The 20243-nt window shown below is 47.9% G+C and overlaps 1 protein-coding gene across 3 annotated transcripts in view; it reads right to left on the bottom strand.

The window, feature by feature from the left end:
• Positions 1 to 20243, bottom strand: part of Clpb (ClpB homolog, mitochondrial AAA ATPase chaperonin) — a 123929-nt gene that overhangs the window by 27085 nt on the left and 76601 nt on the right. For all 3 annotated transcript variants that reach the window (XM_005368790.3, XM_026790099.1, XM_005368791.2), the window contains exon 6: positions 7110 to 7207. In XM_005368790.3, coding sequence (XP_005368847.1) covers positions 7110 to 7207 — 98 coding nt within the window. The remainder of the gene's footprint in view (positions 1 to 7109; positions 7208 to 20243) is intronic.

Here is a 20243-nt window from a genome sequence, read left to right as displayed (position 1 = left end):
GCTGTTGTGCCTGGCTCTTCTGAGGGCTCCATGGGTGCAGGCTGTTGTGCCTGGCTCTTCTGAGGGCCCGTGGAACAAGGCTACAGGACTGAGTTCGAGGGGCTCCACTTACCTAGAAGACGAGGCAAGAAAGGGGCCAAGGGAAGCAGAGGGTGCTGAGCTGAGGAGCTGCGAAGGGGCTGCCAGGAGAGCAGCTGTGGGGAGTGACCATTCTCTTAATAAAAGCCTGCTACAATTAACTTCAGACGCTCTCACCTGGAGCTGGCATCCACCAGCTTCCCATGCTGCACCTTGGCTGGATAATAACAGCCCCTGGTTTCCATCAGCCTTGATTTAATATGGCACTCCTCCTGGCTATGAGTGCATTTACAGGAAAGGGCTGGAACCTAGCTAAGCTTGCTCCGCTCAGAGGTGAGCAGCACTGCAAGGGAGGGTTTTGGGGAGAAGGCGAATGACAAGCGTCTTGACTACTGGGCATGCCTTAGGGGACAGGCTTGACAATGAAGCTGGAAAGAAAGGGCAGCTGTGGTGCTGGTGAGAGGTGGGCAGAAACAGTCCCTGGACAAGAGTGAGCTTGTGAGGTGTACTGGAAGGAACAGAAGAGAGGCCAAGTTTGCAAGCTCCCTTGGAGAGATAGGGCAGCCAGAAAAGCTGCCTACTCCAATCCCCTCTGGAGCTTACACTTTCTACTTGGGGATGAGAGAAGCTCCCATCTTCACTGAGTTTAAGGTATAGTTATGGAGACAAGACTTAAAAGGCAAATTTGCTCTCTTTGCTTCTACTACTGGATTACATAGTGAGTTTACTGAAAATAAATACCAGAGGGTGTTCTGTTCAGAAATATCTAATGAGTTGAATCAGCAGAACAGTAGAAAAACTCCAAATGAAGGACATTCTACAAAATAACCAAGCTGTACTGTGACAATGGCAAGCTCATCAACAAGAAGAGACTGAGAGAGCAGCCCCGTCAGAGCAGCATGATGACCACATACAATGTAAGGACCAGATCTTCTCCTTACAGAGAATTCTGCAGCGCTGGGAATCGGAATACCATGAGAAGGTTATTTTTATCGATATCAATTCTTTTTGATAGATAACTGTGCTGACAGGATGTAAGACAGTGTGGGCTGAGTGTGTTGCTCAGTGCTCCTGAGGCCCTCTCTAAGTGTAGAAAAAAAGTTCCCCAAATACAAACAAACCCTTGTTTTAAAACAGACAACACCCCCCCCCAGGAGAGTAAAGAATCACCATGAGTACAACCTTAAAAATTTACCTATATCTTCATATATAATTATCTATCTGTCTATCTATCATCTATCTATCTATCTATCTATCTATCTATCTATCTATCTATCTATCTATCTATCTATCTATCTATCTATCTATCTCCACACAGACAACCACTGTGATAAAATGTTAGCAGCTGGGGTCTGATAGAAAGCTTTTTGGAACTTATTATATGATTTCTAAAACTGGGCCATAATAAAGGGGGAAGTTAGGAAATGGACAGGCCTCTGGATCATTTCTTCATCAGAAGTGCTTGCTGCGAAAACACACAAACCATGGCTCTGATATGCACACCTTTCTTATATAGATATATTTCAACAAAAAGTTCTTGAATGGGGGGAGGCCGGAACTCATGGAAGCTCGTTCCCATAAAGCTTGCCTCTGCGGCCCACAAGCAGGTGCCTGTGCTGATGTGCAGCCCAGCACACGGGACAGAGCAGGTGCTGAGAGGAAGAGGTGCCTCCCACCCCCGCCCTCCGCCCTCCTGGGTGCTCCGCCCACCACTCTTTGCAGAGCTTCCCTCAGGTCCGCTGGGAGCAGCCAGGCTCTCAGCCTGGGACGGGGACCCAGGAGACCCCCAGCTACCCTGAAGCGAATGAGAAACTAGAGACAGGAACTGTGATTGTGATGCTGTCACTGGGATATGCAAATAAAATATAGAGGATGGGCCTATCTGCCTAATATTCCTGCCAATTCATTCTCTGGGTGTGATTAAAATGAGCAATAAATTCCTCGTGAGTCTCAGTGGAGTGAGGATCGGGAGAGGAGCTGCGGCTGGCATGCGTGCGTCCCCCTCAGCTGAATATTCATCATGGGATAGCGCCCCATATTTTTGTTTTATCTGCCATCATGTGCACAGAGATATATTTCTACCTCTCTTTCATCTCTTAGTTAGGACATGAAAATGGTCTAGGCGGTAAGTATTAAACTCTCATTGTACTGAAATCATTCAAAGTGAGATCTAGGCTAACCCGTTCTATGAAGCCTGCCCTGCCCATTCTGCCAGGAGCCTGGCAAGCCCCACATTCCTAGAGACACCCCACCTCCACGACTCTGCATCCTTCCTGAGGCAAGGCACCTATCAGTTCTCTCGACAGTGAAGCCTGTCTCTCCCACAGTAGGACAACAAGCTAGAGACAGCGGCTGAGCCTCTCCCACTGTGGGTCTCTCCAGGGATCAAAGCTTAGGCCTAGGGGCTGCAGAAAGACTCTCATTACGAGAAGATCATTCGGTCCAGTTAAGGTGACAGAAAGTCTGAAAGCCATGATTAGGATTATGGATAATTTTAAATATGCAGAAATCACGAATAGTAAGGGAGAAGGGTAACACAAATGGCTGGCGGGTGAAGACACGATACAGCAGGGACATGGCAGCGGCATCTACCCCACCCCTCCCTCTCACTGTCCCATCTGCCATTTCTTCATTAGAGGAAGAAAATGCAACATCACAAGTCCTGTGTCTTTAAAGTCACACTTTTGGGGGAATTCTGGGTTGACATATAAGACATTGTTGCCAGTAGGTTTAGGCAAATCTATGTAAAGAGAGCTGGTTGTGGTCTGTACAGTACCATCGAGGTACATCTGTTTAAAATACTGACAACTTGATTTCCCGTGTGTCACTTCATTCTTTTTTTATTTATTAGATTTTTTTAAAAAAAAATACCAATCCAAGTTCCCACTCTCTCCCCTCCTCCTATTCTCCCCTCCCACCCGCCCATCTAATCCTCAGATAGGGTAAGGCACATTGCCTTGTGGAAGGTCCAAGGCCCTCCATACTATATCTAGGCTGAGCAAGGTATCCATCCAAACAGAATAGGATCCCAAAAAGCCAGTACATGCAATAGGGATAAATCCTGGCTCCACTGCCAGTGGCCCCTCAGTCTTCCCCAGCCATACAACTGTCACCCACATTCACAGGAACTAGTTTGGACCTATGCTTGTTCCTTCACAGTTTGGCAGGAGTTGTTGAGCTCCCATTAGCTCAGGTAAACTGTTTCAGTGGGTGAACCCATCATGGTCCTGACCTCTTTGCTCATATTCTCATTCCTCCCACTCTTCAACTGGACTTTGGGAGCTCAGTCCAGTGTTCCACTGCGGGTCTCTACCTCTGCCTCCATCAGCTGCTGGACGAAGGTTCTATGGTGATATTTAAGATAATCATCAGTCTGACTACAGGGCAAGGCCAGTTCGGGCACCCTCTCCTCTACTGCTTAGGGTCTTGGCTGGGGTCATCCTTGTGGATTCCTGGGAATTTCTCTAGAGCCAGGTTTCTGCTAACCCTATAATAGCTCCCCACTTCCTTCTTTCTGGCCTATTCAGTTTTCCCATCTGCGAGATAAGAGTATTATGAGCAACTGTACACGTTTGCTACAGGAATAGAGAAAGTATGTTACCATGCAGCACAGTGGGAATAACAATACAAGCAGCACTTATCCAGAGGCAGGATACTTTTACTTGAGATTGGGCTTAGTTGACCTCTCTTCCAGAAGCCTTTCTTGAGTAGTCAAGGCACGGATTCATTTGCCTGTCTGCCTGTCAGACTGAGAGCTCTTGGGTTCAGTGCAGGAGGAACAGAAGGGGAGCAAGGCAAAGTCAGAGAAGTAGTAATTCGCGTTGTGCTGGACAGTTTGTGTACACTGGACACAGGCTGGGGTCATCTGAGAGGAGGGAACCTCAATTAGGAAACTGCTTCCAAAAGATTGGGCTATATGCCAGGCCATGATGCTGCACACCTTTAACCTCAGCACTCGGGAGGCAGAGGCAGGCAGATCTCTGAGTTCTCTAGGCTAGCCTGGTCTACAGAGAGAGTTCCAGGGCAGCCAGGGCTGCACAGAGAAACCCAGTCTTGAAAAAACAAAAAACAAGCAAACAAAAAGATGGGGCTGTAGGTTAGCCTGTAAGGCATTTTCTTAATTAGTGGTCGATGGATGAAGGTCCTACCCTGGTGGGGCCTGAACTCTGATGGGCAGCTACTGCTTACTACTGGCAGAGAAAGATGAAGCTCAGGTCAAAAATAGAACTTTCCCACAAAATTCTGCCTTAAAGAGCTAGTTTTTTTAAAAAAAGATTTATTTATTTACTGTGTATACAGTATTCTGCCTACATGCATGCCTGCAGGCCAGAAGAGAGCACCAGATCTCATTACAAATGGTTGTAAGCCACTATGTGGTTGCTGGGAATTGAACTCAGGGCCTTTAGAAGAGCAGGCGGTGCTCTTAACCATTGAACCATCTCTTCAGACCCCCCCCCCCACCAAGAGCTAGGTTTTGTAGTTTGGTAAAAAAATAAACAGAGGAGAAGGGAGAGCAAGGAGAGATGGAACAACCAAGCCGAGGACAACATAGACAGCGCAATGAGTGGAGACGCTGAGGGCACCTGGTTCTAGATTAATAATACTGTCGTCACCTCCCTCAGGTGACCTTCAGTAGCTCTAACGACCTGTGCTGACACTAAGATGCTTGTCCCCTTTGAGAGAAACCTTGGCATGACCAGCACCAGGACTACGTCCCCACACCTGACACACCACAGGTGTTTTTGGCCTACAGAGAAGATGATGGGTACAGTTCCTGGGGCTCTCTGGAGCCAGCAGGGATTTCATCAAGGCATGTGGGGAAGCTGGCCTGAATGGCAGTGCAGCTGTTTCTAGGGGCGAAGAATCTGAGCCCAGGGAGGGAAGCAACAGCCTCTTGAATTAGTAACTCTTTTTGGTCCCAAGAGCCCACTGGGATGGGCTGTGAAAAGCTGGCTGTCATTTCTTCTCTCAAGAAATTATCCTAGGACAACCAAGTGCATCAGAAACACCCTTTCCGTGGCTGAGGCTGATCACTGAGTTGTTCCAGCTCTCCTATGAATAAGGCAGGATTACATTTTTGCCCTTGTTTGATTTGGTAGGAGCCTGTGGCTAGTTCTGGCCAGTGAGTTGTAGGAAGTAAACGGTTCTGCTTCCAGGTGGCCATGAGTGAGAGGTCAGAGGGCAACTCTGTGGAGTTGGTTCTCTCCTTCTTCGTTTTATGGGTTTTAGGGATCCAACTCAGGTTGCGAGGCTCTCACAACTGAAAATTTAATACCCTTCAGAGTATACTTTACCCTTTGGCAAGCAACCAGTGGCTGGGCGTGGGGCAGGGTGGAGGAAGAGAGTGCTGTAAAGGTGGCATCTGAGTGCCTTTGATGAGCAGAGCCCACCTTCCTTCTCCAGCAACAGAAAAAAGTAGCACAAGGCAAAAATACATGTTGTTCAAACCACTGAAATTTTGGACAATTACAGCAACAGAGTCCAGCTTATTCTGCTGGATAAGCAAACATACATCTAGCTGACCCTTAGGGACTATTTAGTTCAGTATTTCTCTTTCCTGGAGCCTCAATGAGGCTTCAGTGAGGAAAGTGCTAGTTCCAAGGTTACACAGTCAGAATGATGGAGCTAGGCTGAGAACCAAGTCTCTGTTGTCTCAGACAGGCAGAGTATCTGCCACTAGGTGGGACCTGTCACGCTGAATTATCTCTGTAGACAAGACCATGTTAGGAAGAGCAAAGAAAGAGGAGGGCTCAGAAGCCTGGTGTTCTGGGCTAGACCCCGCCACGGAGCTCATCAGTCAGCTGTACCGCACCTCGGCAGCTGCCTGGCTTCTGAGGGAAGAGTGGGTTGCATGGGTAACACTCGGACCATCTTCCCTTCAACCAGAACAATTCCATTCCTCTCTGATTCATTTGCTTTGCTTTCTTACGATTTCCCATCACAAGATCCGATGGCTGTCCGTGTTTCTGCCAGGTCTGATTCTTGGATTCTACCCAATTGCTCCCAAATTGTAAGTTCTGTAGCTGGGAAAGCAGGACCTTAGTCTTATTTGTCGGGAAGTTCCAAAGTGTGGCTGAGACACTAACATGAGATGAGGATGAAGTTGTTCTTCCTGAGAGTGTGGAGCGCCAGGGCGAAGGAGTGAGGACGGCAAAGGATGCTGTCTGTGAGAGGCTGCAGGACAGGTGAGGTCTGAGGAACACCAGGTTGGCCTCCAACTCACAGAGATCCACCTGCCTCTGCCTCTCAAGTGCTTGGAAGTAAAGGTGTGCGCCACCACCACCACCCAGCTAGTTCACTCAAGACTTCATTTGGCTTCTGCTGAAAAGAAGCAGGGAGGCTATCACCTTAAAAATAAAGGAGACTGTTTAATTCTCAGAAGCCACATATGGCTTGGGTCTCTCCCTCTCCATGTTCATGACAGGAAAGCTCTTTATTCTTGGTAAGACCAGAGCTGGATGTGAACTGAAATAGACAGTAACCATCAAGGGTTGGCCTAGCGACCCATGCCTGCAATCCCAGCACTGGGGATTATTTTAAGGCTCTTCAGCCAGGCTGCAGACAACAGATTCCATATGCTAGAAAGAGAACAGGACAAGGGTCAGAGAGCCAGGTATTCTGTGCTCATTCCTACATGGAATCTACTGTACATAGTCTTGTGGTCAAATGCATTTGCTTCGGTCTTGATAATTCACTCTAAAAGCGCCAGTCTTGTATATAGTGAGATCACCTAAGAAGTGCTCTTGGTGTGGAACCTGAAGCAACTGACAAAAATGGAAGGTTATGGGCTGGAGAGATGGCTCAGCAGGTAAGAGCCTGGCTGTTCTTCCAGAGGACCTGGGTTCTAGTTCCAGCACCCTTGTGGCAGCTAACAACTGTCTGAACTCTGGTTCCAGGGGATCTAATGTCCTCTTTTCCCCTCTTCTGGGCACTGGACACACATGATACATATACACAAACACAGGAACCCCCCAAAATAGTAGAAGATTAAATGACATATGGGGTACCCACAGCCTCCTCTCTCTACTTACCTTGGTCTCGGATGCTTTCAGAAGCTTCATAACCTCTCCTTCCCGGGCATAATCCAAGGGTGTGTGCCCCATCTCATTCCTCTGAAGGGGGTTGGCTCCTGGCAAGAAAAAAGGATAAATGGTCAGGGGCTATACGAAAGATTCCTCAGCATTCACCTATAGGTGGCTCGGGAGTCTCAATTTCATTATGAATCTCCATGAAAATTTATGAGATTACAGAATGACAGGATAAACATATTAAGTTATTTTGGAAGGAGAGATATGATGGAGGTCAGGAGACTAGGGGCTTCATACACAGGTACATGCAGCTAAACATGCTAACAAAACTCAGCAAATACATTCATAGGTTTATACACCCAACACAAATGCTAACACATGCATTCACATATACACACATATGTGTTCATTAAAATGTTCACATTTTCCAATATAACTACACACCAAGGAACAATGATTCACAAAGCCATATAATGGGTTCCTTTCTAAAACAGAAGAGCCCAAATAGGAACTTAAAGGCCCTGCTTTGCTTCTTTTCTCCTTAATATCTTTTATTTTTCTCTTTTGCGAGGTCTACCTATGTATCCCTGGTGCTTGACTGTAGAGTAGGCTTCCCTCAAGCTCAAAGCCCCCCATCTCAGCCTCCTAAAGGGGAGTGAGAGTGTGACTCACAAAACCCAGCTCTTCTCCTTCCTCCAGCCAGACTCAGCCAGGTCCTGGGGAGGATGTGGACGTCTGAGGACTGTGCCCCGCCCTGCTGGCTGATGATGAGGGTTGCCTTCTGATGACTGGAGGGCAAAGGTTAGCCAAGAGCCACGTGACTACCCTCTAAGTGCACAGAGCAGCAGTATATGGCGTGTACTTAGCAAGGCTTGAGATAACAAGGAAAGACTCGTCTCACCCTCAGTGCTGCCAGAAGCTTCTTCCCACAACCCAGTTCTGGGAAACGCTCTTCCCAACCCAAACTCTCTCTTTCTAACCCTAACCCTCTGTTCCCAACCCTAACTCTACACTCTCTTCCCTGACACTAACCCTCTGTTCCCAACCCTAACCCTACTCTCTCTTCCCAATCCTGGCCCTAAGCAATGCCAGCTATCCTGCTTCTGTTTTTGTTTCTCAAGACAAGGTTTCTCTGTGTAATAGAAAGGCTGCCCCAGAGTTAGCTCAGTAGACCAGGATAGCCTCTGCCTCTCAAATGCCGGGATCAAGGGTGTGCGTGCGGCATGACAAAATTTTTATTGTTGTTTCTGTGGCAGCTACCTTGCAAACTCCGAAGGAATGGAGTTTGAGGACAGAAGTGACCTTGCCTCATAGGCTTGCCTTCCAATATCACCAGAAAGAAGTGTACATCACCTGCAGCATGCGGCAGCAACTACTCAGTAATCCTTGTGCTCCTTTCTTACTAGAGAAATGTCCAGGAGTTAGGAGGAGTTTAGCCTAGTCGCTGCTGTAAGGACATAACGAGGACCCACACAGCACAGGACCTTGCTCACAGTGGATATCTGATCACTGGGGATAGGAACAAAAGCCAGTTTTCCTAAATCTGCCTGTGGGAACTTATCTCATATTTTGAAACCCTCCCCCATTGAAGTTCTGCTTCTTTAGAATCCACAACTTAGCAACGATGGTAAAATCACTAAGCTCTTGTATGTGGCTGTCTGAGTGGGAGGAGGAAGAGCACAGGGAAGTTTCAAGTAAGAGAACAGTCAGACAGGTACCTTTAATGCCAGCACTCAGAAGACAGGGACAGGAGGTCCAGGGCAGTCAAGGCTACACAGTGAGACACTATCTCAACAAAACAATCACACCTCCCCCATAAAAATGAAAAATAAGATCATTTCAATTAGGAATAGATACTAATATATATTTTATAATACACAGAATATGGAAGTCAGATACTAGCTGTGGACACCACGTTGCCAAACTCGGTTGTACGCTTCCTGTCTTTTAGTAGATGTCCTGGAGTGACAGGAACAGTCTACTGATCATTATTCATGCTTGACTCTGTCCTTCTTACATGGGTTTTTATCTTTTAATGTTCAAAACCCTAAGGAATTAAAATCGCCAAGAAACAGACAGGGAAACTGGCCTGAAGATCAACCATCACCGCAGGCCTATTTTGAGCCTGGAGTCCACGCTAGCCTAGTTAGTTTTCCTAACTCCAATTCTTCACACCCTCAGAGGTGTCTCAGGAGGGACCTTCCTACCTCACCGCAGGTGTTTACTAAGCCCAGGAAGGCTCCCCCACAGCCCAACTGAACGATCACGTGGTTACCAGCACTACTGTTTCTAGTCTTTTAGGACAGAGCCTTTCTTGGAAATGAGTTGGCGCTCACTAACACTCCAGCAGTTCCATCCGTGTGCAGGATGGGGACTGGCAGGGCCAATGAGCAGTTCCTTCTTTAGCTACTTCTGCTTGAATTGAAAGCAGCACTCTTAACCCATGAGCTCTTTCCAACCCTTCCCCTCATACTTTTGTTTTTTGTTTTAGAGGGACCTGGCCTTTAAGTTCACTATATAGCCCACCCTATCCCTGAACTTGACAGAGCTCCTCCTGCCTTGTTATCCTGAGTGCTGGGAATGTTTTTTGTTTTTTTTAAATCCCTCCTTACTGTTCTGTAGTAACTGGTAATCTGGCCATTGACTCCTTTGAGCTTTTTAAGAACTCTTTTCAAATCCTCCCCTCAATCCTGTGACCAGTCTTCCTGTCTCCTTTGCAGATGTCTTTTCCTATTCTTAGGAATAAGTCTCCTTTGAGTCTAGCACAAACTCAGCTCTCCAAGAACTTATGGGGACATGAGGAGTTCATGACAGTAACACAGACTGAGACTGGCCACTGTGCCACTGAAGGACAGGCCGATAAGAACCACAGAGTTCAAGGAGGACAGGGTTAATTCTCTTGGAATGGCACTGAATGGGGTCCTGCAAGGTCCAAGGGGCCAGTGCCAGACAGCATCCTCCTAGTCCCATAGCACAGCCGGGGCAGGAGTCTCCTGGAGCAGTGGAGAGGGCTCTCCTTTCTCTGGCTGCCAGGAAGGAGTTCTGCTATTAGCTGTGCTGTGTGCAGTGGATTAAATCTCTAGGAGGGAGAGGAACAAGGGAAGGGAGGAGGCATGGGCAGAGGGGAGGAGGGAGGGAGAGGTGAGAGAAGGCAGTGGAAGAAAGAAGAGAGGGTGAGATTAGCTGCTTCAAACAAGTGCTGTCAGTGATCTATATTTGCTTACAGAATGAAAAATGTGTGCCATAAACATTGGTCACTGAGTAATTTCTAGCAGGAGTCGTGTCACTTCTCATAAAGCATGGGGTGGGGACAGGTAGGACATCTCTGCACCTGGGCCAGCCAGCACAGGGGCTTCCTTTTATAGCTGTGCTGGGCTTTGGATCCAGTCCAGAAGACTCTCAGGTCAGGCTACTCACTGGGGAAACCAGTCGGGTTCTCCAAGGTTCTGGAGCCTAAGGGCAGCACATCTGCCCCACTTTAGGAAGGCTGAGGCAGGGCACCTGGATAATGTCCATCCAATATTACTCCCCCAGACTCATACCCTCCCTCTGACTTGACTAATTGCTCTAATAATTGATAGAACCTGACTTCTACCACTGATCGATTTCACCTTCATGACCAATGGCCACAAACCATTACACTCCAATAAATAACCACGCTGGGCCTCACCCGGCTGCCCTCTCCAGGGGCATCAGGATAGCCTGTGCCCTGGCCTGACCTCCCCTTGCCTCCCACCCAGGGCCCCTCCAGGCCAAGCAGCTGGTCTTGAGGGCCAGGCCTCTGGGAGCAAGTGGGAGGAGGTGGGAGCACTAATCGCAGGCCATCCGTCACCTCCCACTGGCTGTCTGGGGCTGGGGCAAACACCTGGAGCACCCTAGGCAGTGTGGTGCAGGACCCCTCCTTCCTCTCCTGCTCCAGATTAGTTGTCCCAGCTTATAATATTTGATAAATAGCAGTCTGGCTTCCTGGCAGCGCGGCTGCGGCTGCGCCTGCCCGCTACAGCTGTGGAAGGTCACTCATTGGGGAAATATGTTTCTGTCAGTGGTATTGAAAAAAGTTTAGTGGAGTGACAGGCCTCAATTTTTCAAATTTTATTAACTCCATCCTCTTAACCATTTGTCTTGAATTCCTTCAGATTCTGGGGGATCTGTCAATAAGGATCGGGCCCAGAAAGTAGGGTAGGGGTGGTTGGGTGGGCAAGAAGGAACGGGTGCTGGTTGGTGCTGCTGTGGCTGGCTGAGATCTCCTTACCCAGGAAGGTTAAGGGAGTGGAAGGGGTGTTGGTGAGAGAGGCCTGGCTCACTGGTGCCTAGGGAGCCTGCTGCTCTTCTCAGGTCAGCGTCTGCTTTTGACTTGACATAATCACTATGCTCCAGGTGGGAAAGCACCCTCATAAGAGCTCACTTCTCTCTACTGCGTAGGGAATAGGTGCTCCCCCGGCTCCACTGACTCCATCTTTGAAGACTGAACCTGTCTTCAGGAAGGCCTCCTTACTCCCTCCCACAGACTGTTTGGAACTGGAGAAGAACTCAGCAAAGGTTGGGTACCATTGTCTATACCCCCATAGCGTTCTGCCTGTCTTCCTGCGAGAACTGCACACTATGCATGGTCACTGTTGCTGGACACCAGCACACGCTTCTTCCTGTTTGTTGAAGACTGTCTTCTCCTCGGGAGCTATCTTTTGAGGCTGAGATAACACGACAGTTGTTCTGTCTGCTGGGAAAGCCTTCCTGACAGCAACTGTGAGACCATGCCTTGTTCCTGTAAGGGAGAGCCAGACTCTTTGCTGCTCCCAGATGCCTCTCCTCCATCTGAGAGGAGAGGAGAAGCTCTTCCCCTCCTAGCTGGGGGCAGGTGGGTGAGGAGTACCAGCTGCTGGCTGGGCACTTCTCTACTGTTCTGGTGGTGACTGCTGGCCCATCCACCTCTATGGGTTTTCTGAAGACTGAATGAGGCTGAGATAAGATTATAGCGACCTCTGTAAAGGCTTTGTCATCCACTCCTTTTCACATCTACCTTCGCTTCTCTGACCCCTTAGTCCTGACTTTCGTGATTCTGGCAGTCTCTTTCCTATCCCCAGCGAGAGGTTTTGGTGGGTATTAGAGATGTCCTCCATGATAAGAGGTTCCAGGCAGACTGGTATTTTGGAAATAAGATCCCTATCAAGGAAGCACTCGGAAAGATAGCTGGACAAGCGTCTGTGACAAGCCTTTCCTGTCACCACTCTCTGTCATGCTATCTGTGTAGTCCCTTCAGTCCTTGTCCCTCTGGGTTCTTATTCTTCTTATTCCCTTTTCCTCGGAGGCCAGACCCTGACCAGCTCTCTCTGTGTCCTCAGAGGCTGGCAAGAGTGACAAGGGAAGCACAGTGGAGGAGCGAGAGAGCTCCGCCTCCTGAGGACCAGGGCTCTACACGTACACAATCAGACGCACTCAGCTAACAACAGGTAGAAGGCTTGCAGCCCAGGCTGCATCTTCTGCTGACTATACCCATGAATTTAATTCTTGCCATTGGTGAAGGAAGCAGGGGAGTCCTCCCCACCCCACTTTACAGATTGCCTGGGTCTGGTGGAAGAGTAAGAACAGGGACACATGCTAACACTTGCTGGGTAAACAGTCTTTACATACTGTGCCTGAATAATTCATACACGAAGAGAAAACAGGCTCAGAGTTGAAATAATTTGCCCTGTGGTCATACAGCAGGCGAACAGTGAAGCTAAGATTTAAAACAGTGTTCATTTCTCTTTCATAAATGTTTGAAACGTTACATTTTTAAAAAAAGAAGATAGCTTTACTACCCCCACCCCACCTCAGAGTGCCACCAAAGGCCTGATGACTCCCTTCCAAAGTGCTGAGATGCTCTGGGGCCAAGCAAGACAGAGGAGTTCCTTCTCATCATGGGCTGAGGACAGACATCTCTGTAGAAACGATACGACAAAGCATTTCTTCTCTTCCTATTCAGGGTTCCCAGTCTGGGGCAAAGGAAACTATGAGCTATAGTAACTCAACTTCCTGGACAGCACCCAGAAACCTTTCCCATGATCCACGGCCTTCAGGAATCTGGGGGACAGAAAGCTATCTACCTCCTCATGGCCTCACTCAGACACAGTCCCACAGCACAAAAAGGCAAGAACTGCCACACAGTGGAAGCAGCAGGTCCAGACTGCAGGGAGACAGAGGCTGTGGATGGAGGAGTGAGGAGCTGGATTGCCCCCTCCCCTCATGCACCATGGGTCTGGGGAGCTGGGACCAAAGCTGAGAGGAACAGAAGACAAACAACGTGTGGGCTCAGCAGGTAAAGATATCGGCCACCAAGTCTGATTACCTGAGTTTGAGCCCAGGGACTTATATAAAGGAGAGGACCCACTCCACAAGCTGTCCTGTCTTTCACATGTGTGCGTGCAAACACGCAGTGAAACGGACAGCCTTCCGGCCATTTCCTCGTTCCTCTCAGCATCAACTTTCCACACACTGCCTCATCTCCGGGGCTTTATGATCCTCTAGAAGTGGGGTGACTGCTGGCAACTGATGGTCTCTATTAATCATACGAGACTAGCCTCTTCTCCTGTATCAGGATTACCTGTGAGCTCGGCCAGGTAGTGAGGGCAACGGGGACTTCATCAGACATTTGGTGGGATGTCTCAGGAAAACCCTGTGGTCACATGAGGACACTGGATACCAGCAACACATGGAATGTCAGTCAGTGGCTGATGGACAACCAGACCCCAGGGGGAAAGGGTAAAAGACAGACCAGAGAGGTTTCCAGCGGCAGTAAGTGGGTTTGGCTGTGTCCAGCATGTTTATTTCTCCTCTGGCTGTCAAGGGGTGGGCTACTCATTAAATCCGTAGATGTGATGAGGGTGAAAGGGAACCTAATACACCTGAGAGAAGACTGACAGTAAGAGGTGAAGTGTTAATGAGGAGTCATAGGTTTTGGAACAGAGACAAAGCAGAGAGATTGTTCTGGGAACCACAATGGGTGTGGAAAAGGGTTTAGAGCCATGTGAGAAAAATAGCTCAGGGAACCAACTAGTTGGTGGTTTGGACTGGAGAGAAAAAAAAAAAAAGTTCAGGAGACCAGGCCTGCTACCATGCAGAACTGGGAGGTTAATAATAAGACCCCTGGATACATCCCATGGCTGGCTTGCTAAGCATCAGAAAGTCTAAGGTAGACTACGGCAAAGTTAAGTTCCCCAGCAGCAGAAGTGCTCACGTATTGAATGGATAGCTACTTGGTAAGTGTACTACTAAAATGTCACTTAGTTTGTTTTTAAGATTTATTCTTATTTTATATGAATGAGTATTTTGTTTGCATGTACATCTATGCACTACTTGTGTGCCCTGGTGCCTATGAAAGTGAGAAGAGGATGCCAGGTCCTCCGAAAATGGAGCTGCAGACGGTGGTGAGCACCATGTGGCCCTCTGCAAGAGCAGCAAGTGATCCTAACTACTGAGCCATCTTTCCGTATTAACTGCTAATTATCTATTCACGTGTCCATTCAAAGATACTGAGAGTCCTTTATGCGTCTATCAGCATGCTAGGTATGAGGAAGACAGAGGTGAGGAAGAAGATGCTGTCTCTCCTCCTAGGGAAATCCTGATCCTGACTGCAAGACTAATACAAGGAAGTCTAGCTTCAGTTCAGATGAAGTCAGAGTTCTGGTGGAAATCCTCACATATTTGGCTGCCAAGTCCCCCAAGCAGACTAATTAGGAGCAGCTCACTCGCTGAAACTTAGCGCACTGTCTGTGGGACAGAAGCACACAGTGAAGCAGAGCTTGTGAATCTTTGTGCTTGATGTTTTGCTCTTACAGCTTCAGTTGTGGTCTTTGGTTTATGTACCCACAGCTTGTCTTACAAGTGGCTGTGGTGTCAGGGTGAAGTGATTTAGCCAGCAGGGCTACCAACTCTCCATTTCTTACCCACCCTGTGGGGACTGCTTCAGCACAGACATAAACATGCTCTTGCCGTTACCTTATTGCACTCGTCACATGGGGAGGCTAGAAGGCTTGATTCAGGGATATGATTGGATTTTAAATCCCAGTCTCACAGGATTTTAATTACTGGTCTGGGGCAGCAGGGATAGGCGCTGGCTGCCTTTGGATGGAGGAGGTCGATACACCAGTCCACAACATATTGAGCCACAATGCCTGCAGACTCTATTGCTCTATTTAATCATCTTTTGCAAAATTTACAGTGGAACAGGAGGGATCAATACGGAATTTATCACATTCTCTTGTAAATATGAGCCAGGAAAGAGTTCCAGGCAGTTTGTTACTGAGTGGGAGGGAACATGTCTGTGTACAGCTGGGCATCAGGAGATGAGACAAAATCCATACTTCTTGGCATAAGCTACTCAGCCAAGTTCAATCGGAGGAACACTGATCCATTCAAACAACCAATCATCCAAGCAACATTCCAGAACCCACTTTACCCTGTAGTGCTGACTGTGGAACATGGCATGTAAGAACATAATAAAAATATAACACAATGATCCTGCCACTTACGAGGTGAACCTATGCAAGTTCCCAAACAGTCTGGGACCCTTCTTACACACATGGGAAATGTAAGAGTCTATTCTGTGGTTAGCTAGTTATCAGAAGAGATAGAAGCCTTGGCAGGTAGTGACAGCTACTGCCATGTTTCCTCTAACTGCCTTCCTACATCAGGTACCATCCGTGAATAGGTGTGGATCTGGGTGGTGAGCAGGGAGCTGCCTACCTTACTTTCACAGCAGAGAGAAGGGGTTCTGGGTGCTCTTCCTTCACTAATAACCTGACCAGGGCTACTAGTGGCAGAATCTGTGGCGCCAAGAGAAGGGTGCAAGGAGAAGATGTACAGGGATCTGTTTTCCAGATCTTTAAAACCTGTACCTTTTAAGCTTTCTCAAACTGCTATGGGGGAAGAGGGTGAGAACTGAGTCTCCTTGTGTAAGCGCACCAGGGAACATCGGAAAGACAATGTAAGGAGCAGCCTCCAGAAGCTGGGCAGACATGGACAGCTGCAGAAGTAGGGAAGGGTTTCCCACAGGGACGACTGCCAGGGCATGAGCGGTCCAGCAGGCCTTGGACAGCTCCTGCCTATTTCCCAGACATCCTGCTCCACAGCAGGTACTGGCCCCAGGGATGCAGGGTTGGATGTCTGGATTGATCTTGGAGGTACTGGAAACTGCTGAAGGTTTTAGAGCAGAAGAGCAAACAGTTCTGCAGGGCGGAGGCTGGGGATCCTGGAGGAAGGGAGGGTGACGAGGCTGCTCTAGAGCTGTAGGCTCTCTAGAGCCCCAGCTGAGGGAAAGTAATGGGGATTGTTAAACACGGAGGCAGAAGGCACCAGACTGACTAACCATGCCTTCTTGTTGAAGGTGGCAGATGGTGACAATGCCGTTCACCAAGCATGGCGAGCAGAAGACAGTGGGAAGAGGGCAGGTTTGGAGACACTACATGAGTTGCTTACAGAATATTAACAGCAACAGAGCTACTGGCAACATGAAAATGCCTTGCTTGTTCTGAAGAAAATATGCAGACTAGTGTGGTCAGGAGAGAAGGTAAATAACCAAAGGAATGAGTGCCCAATATATGACACACGCGGAGCTAGCAAAGCAAAAGGCAAGTCTTCTGCCTCAGACTCCAGCTCACTGCAAACCTGTGGGACCCTGACATGCTGATGACACTTGCCTAGCATGTGATGGCACTGGGCGCAGAAGCTCAGTTCATTTTTTAAAATTTGGACAAGCCGGGCGGTGGTGGCGCACGCCTTTAATCCCAGCACTCAGGAGGCAGAGGCAGGCGGATCTCTGTAAGTTCGAGACCAGCCTGGTCTACAAGAGCTAGTTCCAGGACAGGCTCCAAAGCCACAGAGAAACCCTGTCTTGAAAAACAAAAACAAAACAACAAAAAAAAAATTTGGACAAGTTTTCTGAAGTTATAGGTTTCAGACTAGCTGTATTCCTCCTCCTCCCAATCCAGCACACCACCTCCAAGGTGTCAGTGTGCCTTGGATGAAGCAGAACTCAGAGGGGACTATATAAAAGCCTGGGTCCCTAGGCTTTGTCAGCCTTGACTCCACTCCCCTCCCCCTCTTGCAAATAACAGCTGAGACTGAGGAAGCCAAGCTCAGGTCTAGGCTTGTGATTATACTGCTGATATCTGCGGCAGAGCCACAGGCTGCAGGAGGCGGCATCTTTTGTTTATGCACTAAAACCACATCATCTTCAAACATGCTAATCGCATGTCTGCTTTCATCTAACAACATTGGAGGAGGCTGAGGAAAGGGCACACAGTGCCCACATCTGGCTAATTCAGTTAGAAGGCCAATCAATCTTGATGGGTTGTCTATAAAACACTGCTCACCCCAAAGGGCTGAGCTGACCAGATGTTTAAGCGTCTGCTGACCAATCCCAGCTGATGTCCATAGCCGTGGAGAGAAGGCTTCCACTTACAAGTCTGTTTCCCACAGCTCAGTTCAGACTTCTGCTTTGAAAAGTATTAGCAGTTAAAGCAGTGGCTGAAGCTGGTTGTGGTGGCTCATGCCACTGGAAAGACTGAGGCAGGGGGACTGCTATAAGTCTGAACCAGCCTAGGCTAGACATCAACACACCGTCTCAAAACAAAACATAAAAGCAACGAGTGAGCCTCTAGATCCTGGAATAAGGCACATTCATAGACTTGAAGACTTCCGCAGAGTTGACTTTGCAAACAAGCAATGGAACATCCCAGTGGGATCTTCTTACTACTTACCAGTGTGAAGAGAGTTGCAAGTGTGGGAGAGGTGTCTTTTATATGGTGTCAAATGTCATAGGCTATGGGTCTGAGCATTTATCTGGTGTTTCTCAGCCTTCCTTCAAGGCTGCAGGAAACACTCATCTTCCCCATAAGACCGCTGCATTTCCCGACAGAGGCTGTTGCCAGCAATCTTTCAGTTTATGCTCTACACCCAGCAGTTATCAGGTGGCTGTCTCAAAAATAAACACAGGAGAGTAGTGGGAGAGGAGGAGCGAGGAGAGGGGGGACGACAGGCCCAGACACCAAGAGGACCACTTTGATGGACCTCCCTGTCTGGGCTGGATTATTATTCAAGAGTGTTTTGCCCTAATGAGTGCTGAGGACCTGTCTGTCCCAGAGCTGAGGCTGCAGGATGATCCAGATTTGTGGCACAGGTAAAGAGCAGATTAGAAATGACACCTACTTCTAGCTTCCCCGGGCAGCTGCTCTCACACAGCACACGTTCATCTAACAAATAAAAACAAACAAAAACATAAGGGAGTATTATGTGTATCTATGACCCCAGCTCTCATAAGGCTGAATGAAGCAGGAAGATTGGTGTGAGTCTGAAACTGATCTGGGCTACAAAGTGACAGCACCAGGTTAACTGGGGCAGCACCGCAAAACAAAACAATGACCAACCTTTAATCCCAGCACTCAGGAGGCAGAGACAGGTGGATCTCTGTGAGTTCGAGGCTAGCCTGATCTACAGAACGAGTTCCAGGACAGGTTCCAAAGCTACATGGAGAAACGCAGTCTCGAAAAACAAAACAAAAAGCAAAAAACAAACAAACAAACAAAAAAACAAAAAACAAAGAAAATCCAATTGGTTACTTTTTTTTTTTTTGAGACAGAATTTCTCTGTGTATCTCTGGCTGTCCTGGAACTTGCTCTATAGACCAGGCTAGCCTCAAACTCACAGAGATCCACCTGTCTCTGCCTCCAGAGTGCTGCAATTAAAGGTGTGCACCACCTGGCTGAAATGGTTTTTAAATACATGAAATGATGTTCAAATACATTTGTAGTAAGAGAACCAAGTAACTAGGTAAAATATTTCTCTTCTATTGTGACTGACAAAATTCCTGTGACAATCCAGTGAGCTCCAGAATCAATGAGATCCTATTTCAAACAGTAAGGCGGCACACACCTGATGCACACCCTCCCTAACTCCCCACAGAAACCCGAACATGTTGGCGATTAACAAAGTGCAAGAAGTGTGCCCAGGCCGCCTTCCTCTTGCTGTCTGTAGGTAGTTGCCATTTCCTATGTGGAGTCATGGCTGCCCTCTGTCCTCTGGTGAAGTCTAAGAACATTAAAAAAAAAAAAAAAAAGGACAAAGAAATTCATCTGGTACTAGTAAGATGAGTCACTGGGGATGAGTCTTGAAGTTTCAAAGAGCCCAAGTCCTTCCCAGTGAGCTCAGCGTCCTGTGTTCCAGTAACACGCCTGTGTTTCTGCTGCCATGCTCCCCACCATGAAGGCCATGGATTCCACGAGCCCCTTTTGTAAGAGGCCATGCCACGGTGCTCTGTCAAGGTGACAGAGAGGGTTAAGCTAAGACCCTGGTCCACTGTGTCAAGGAGCTAGAAGTGCTGCTGCCGAGCAACCAGTCTTACTGTGCTGAGATTGTTACGTTTCCTCTAAAACTGCAAAGCCATGAGACAAAGAGCTTACAGCTGTCATTAGAGTTACCAATCCCAGTGCCACCAGCTGAGCAGTGAAGGAAGGGGCAGTTCACATGCACGGTTTATTTTTGTTCAAGTAAAACCACAAAAACTACAAAAACGAGGAAGAAAAGAAGCTCAATACTAGATTTCAGTTTCTAAGACAATTGCTCACAAAAAAAAATCCCAGGCAAGGCAGAAATAGGTGGGCAAAGATGAGCTTGAACTGTCTTGCTAATGCTAAAAGAATAAAAAGAAACATGTTGGTGCACACCTTTAATCTCAGCACTTGGGAGGCAGAGGTAGGAGGATGTTAATTCAAGGGCAGCCTGGTCTATATAGCAAGTTCCAGAACAGTCAGGGCTCTGGAGAGACCCTGTCCCCCACCCACCAAAAGAAAACAAAATAAAACAAACAACAACAAAAAAGAAAGGAAGGGAGAAAGGGAGGAAGGGAGGGGGGGAGGAAAGAAAGAAAAAGATAGAGTAAAATCAGAGACAATTTTAGCACAAATATAGTTAAGGACAGTAATGAATTACAGGCATTAAAACAGTATGTATCAGTGAGTACACTATGACCAATATAGATATATTGGGGGGAAGGGGTTTTGCATACCACAGAAGAAGGCCACATGCCAAATGGTCACTGTTGGGTGAGTGTTGGCATTAGAAAGTATGGAAAACATCTATCTCAAAAGGGCTGTATAAAGACTG

This window comes from Microtus ochrogaster, unplaced genomic scaffold (genome assembly GCF_000317375.1).
Source record: "Microtus ochrogaster isolate Prairie Vole_2 unplaced genomic scaffold, MicOch1.0 UNK41, whole genome shotgun sequence".
Lineage (NCBI taxonomy): Eukaryota > Metazoa > Chordata > Mammalia > Rodentia > Cricetidae > Microtus > Microtus ochrogaster.
The sequence above is the reverse complement of the archived record's forward strand: the minus strand, read 5'-3'. Positions and strand labels throughout refer to the sequence as shown.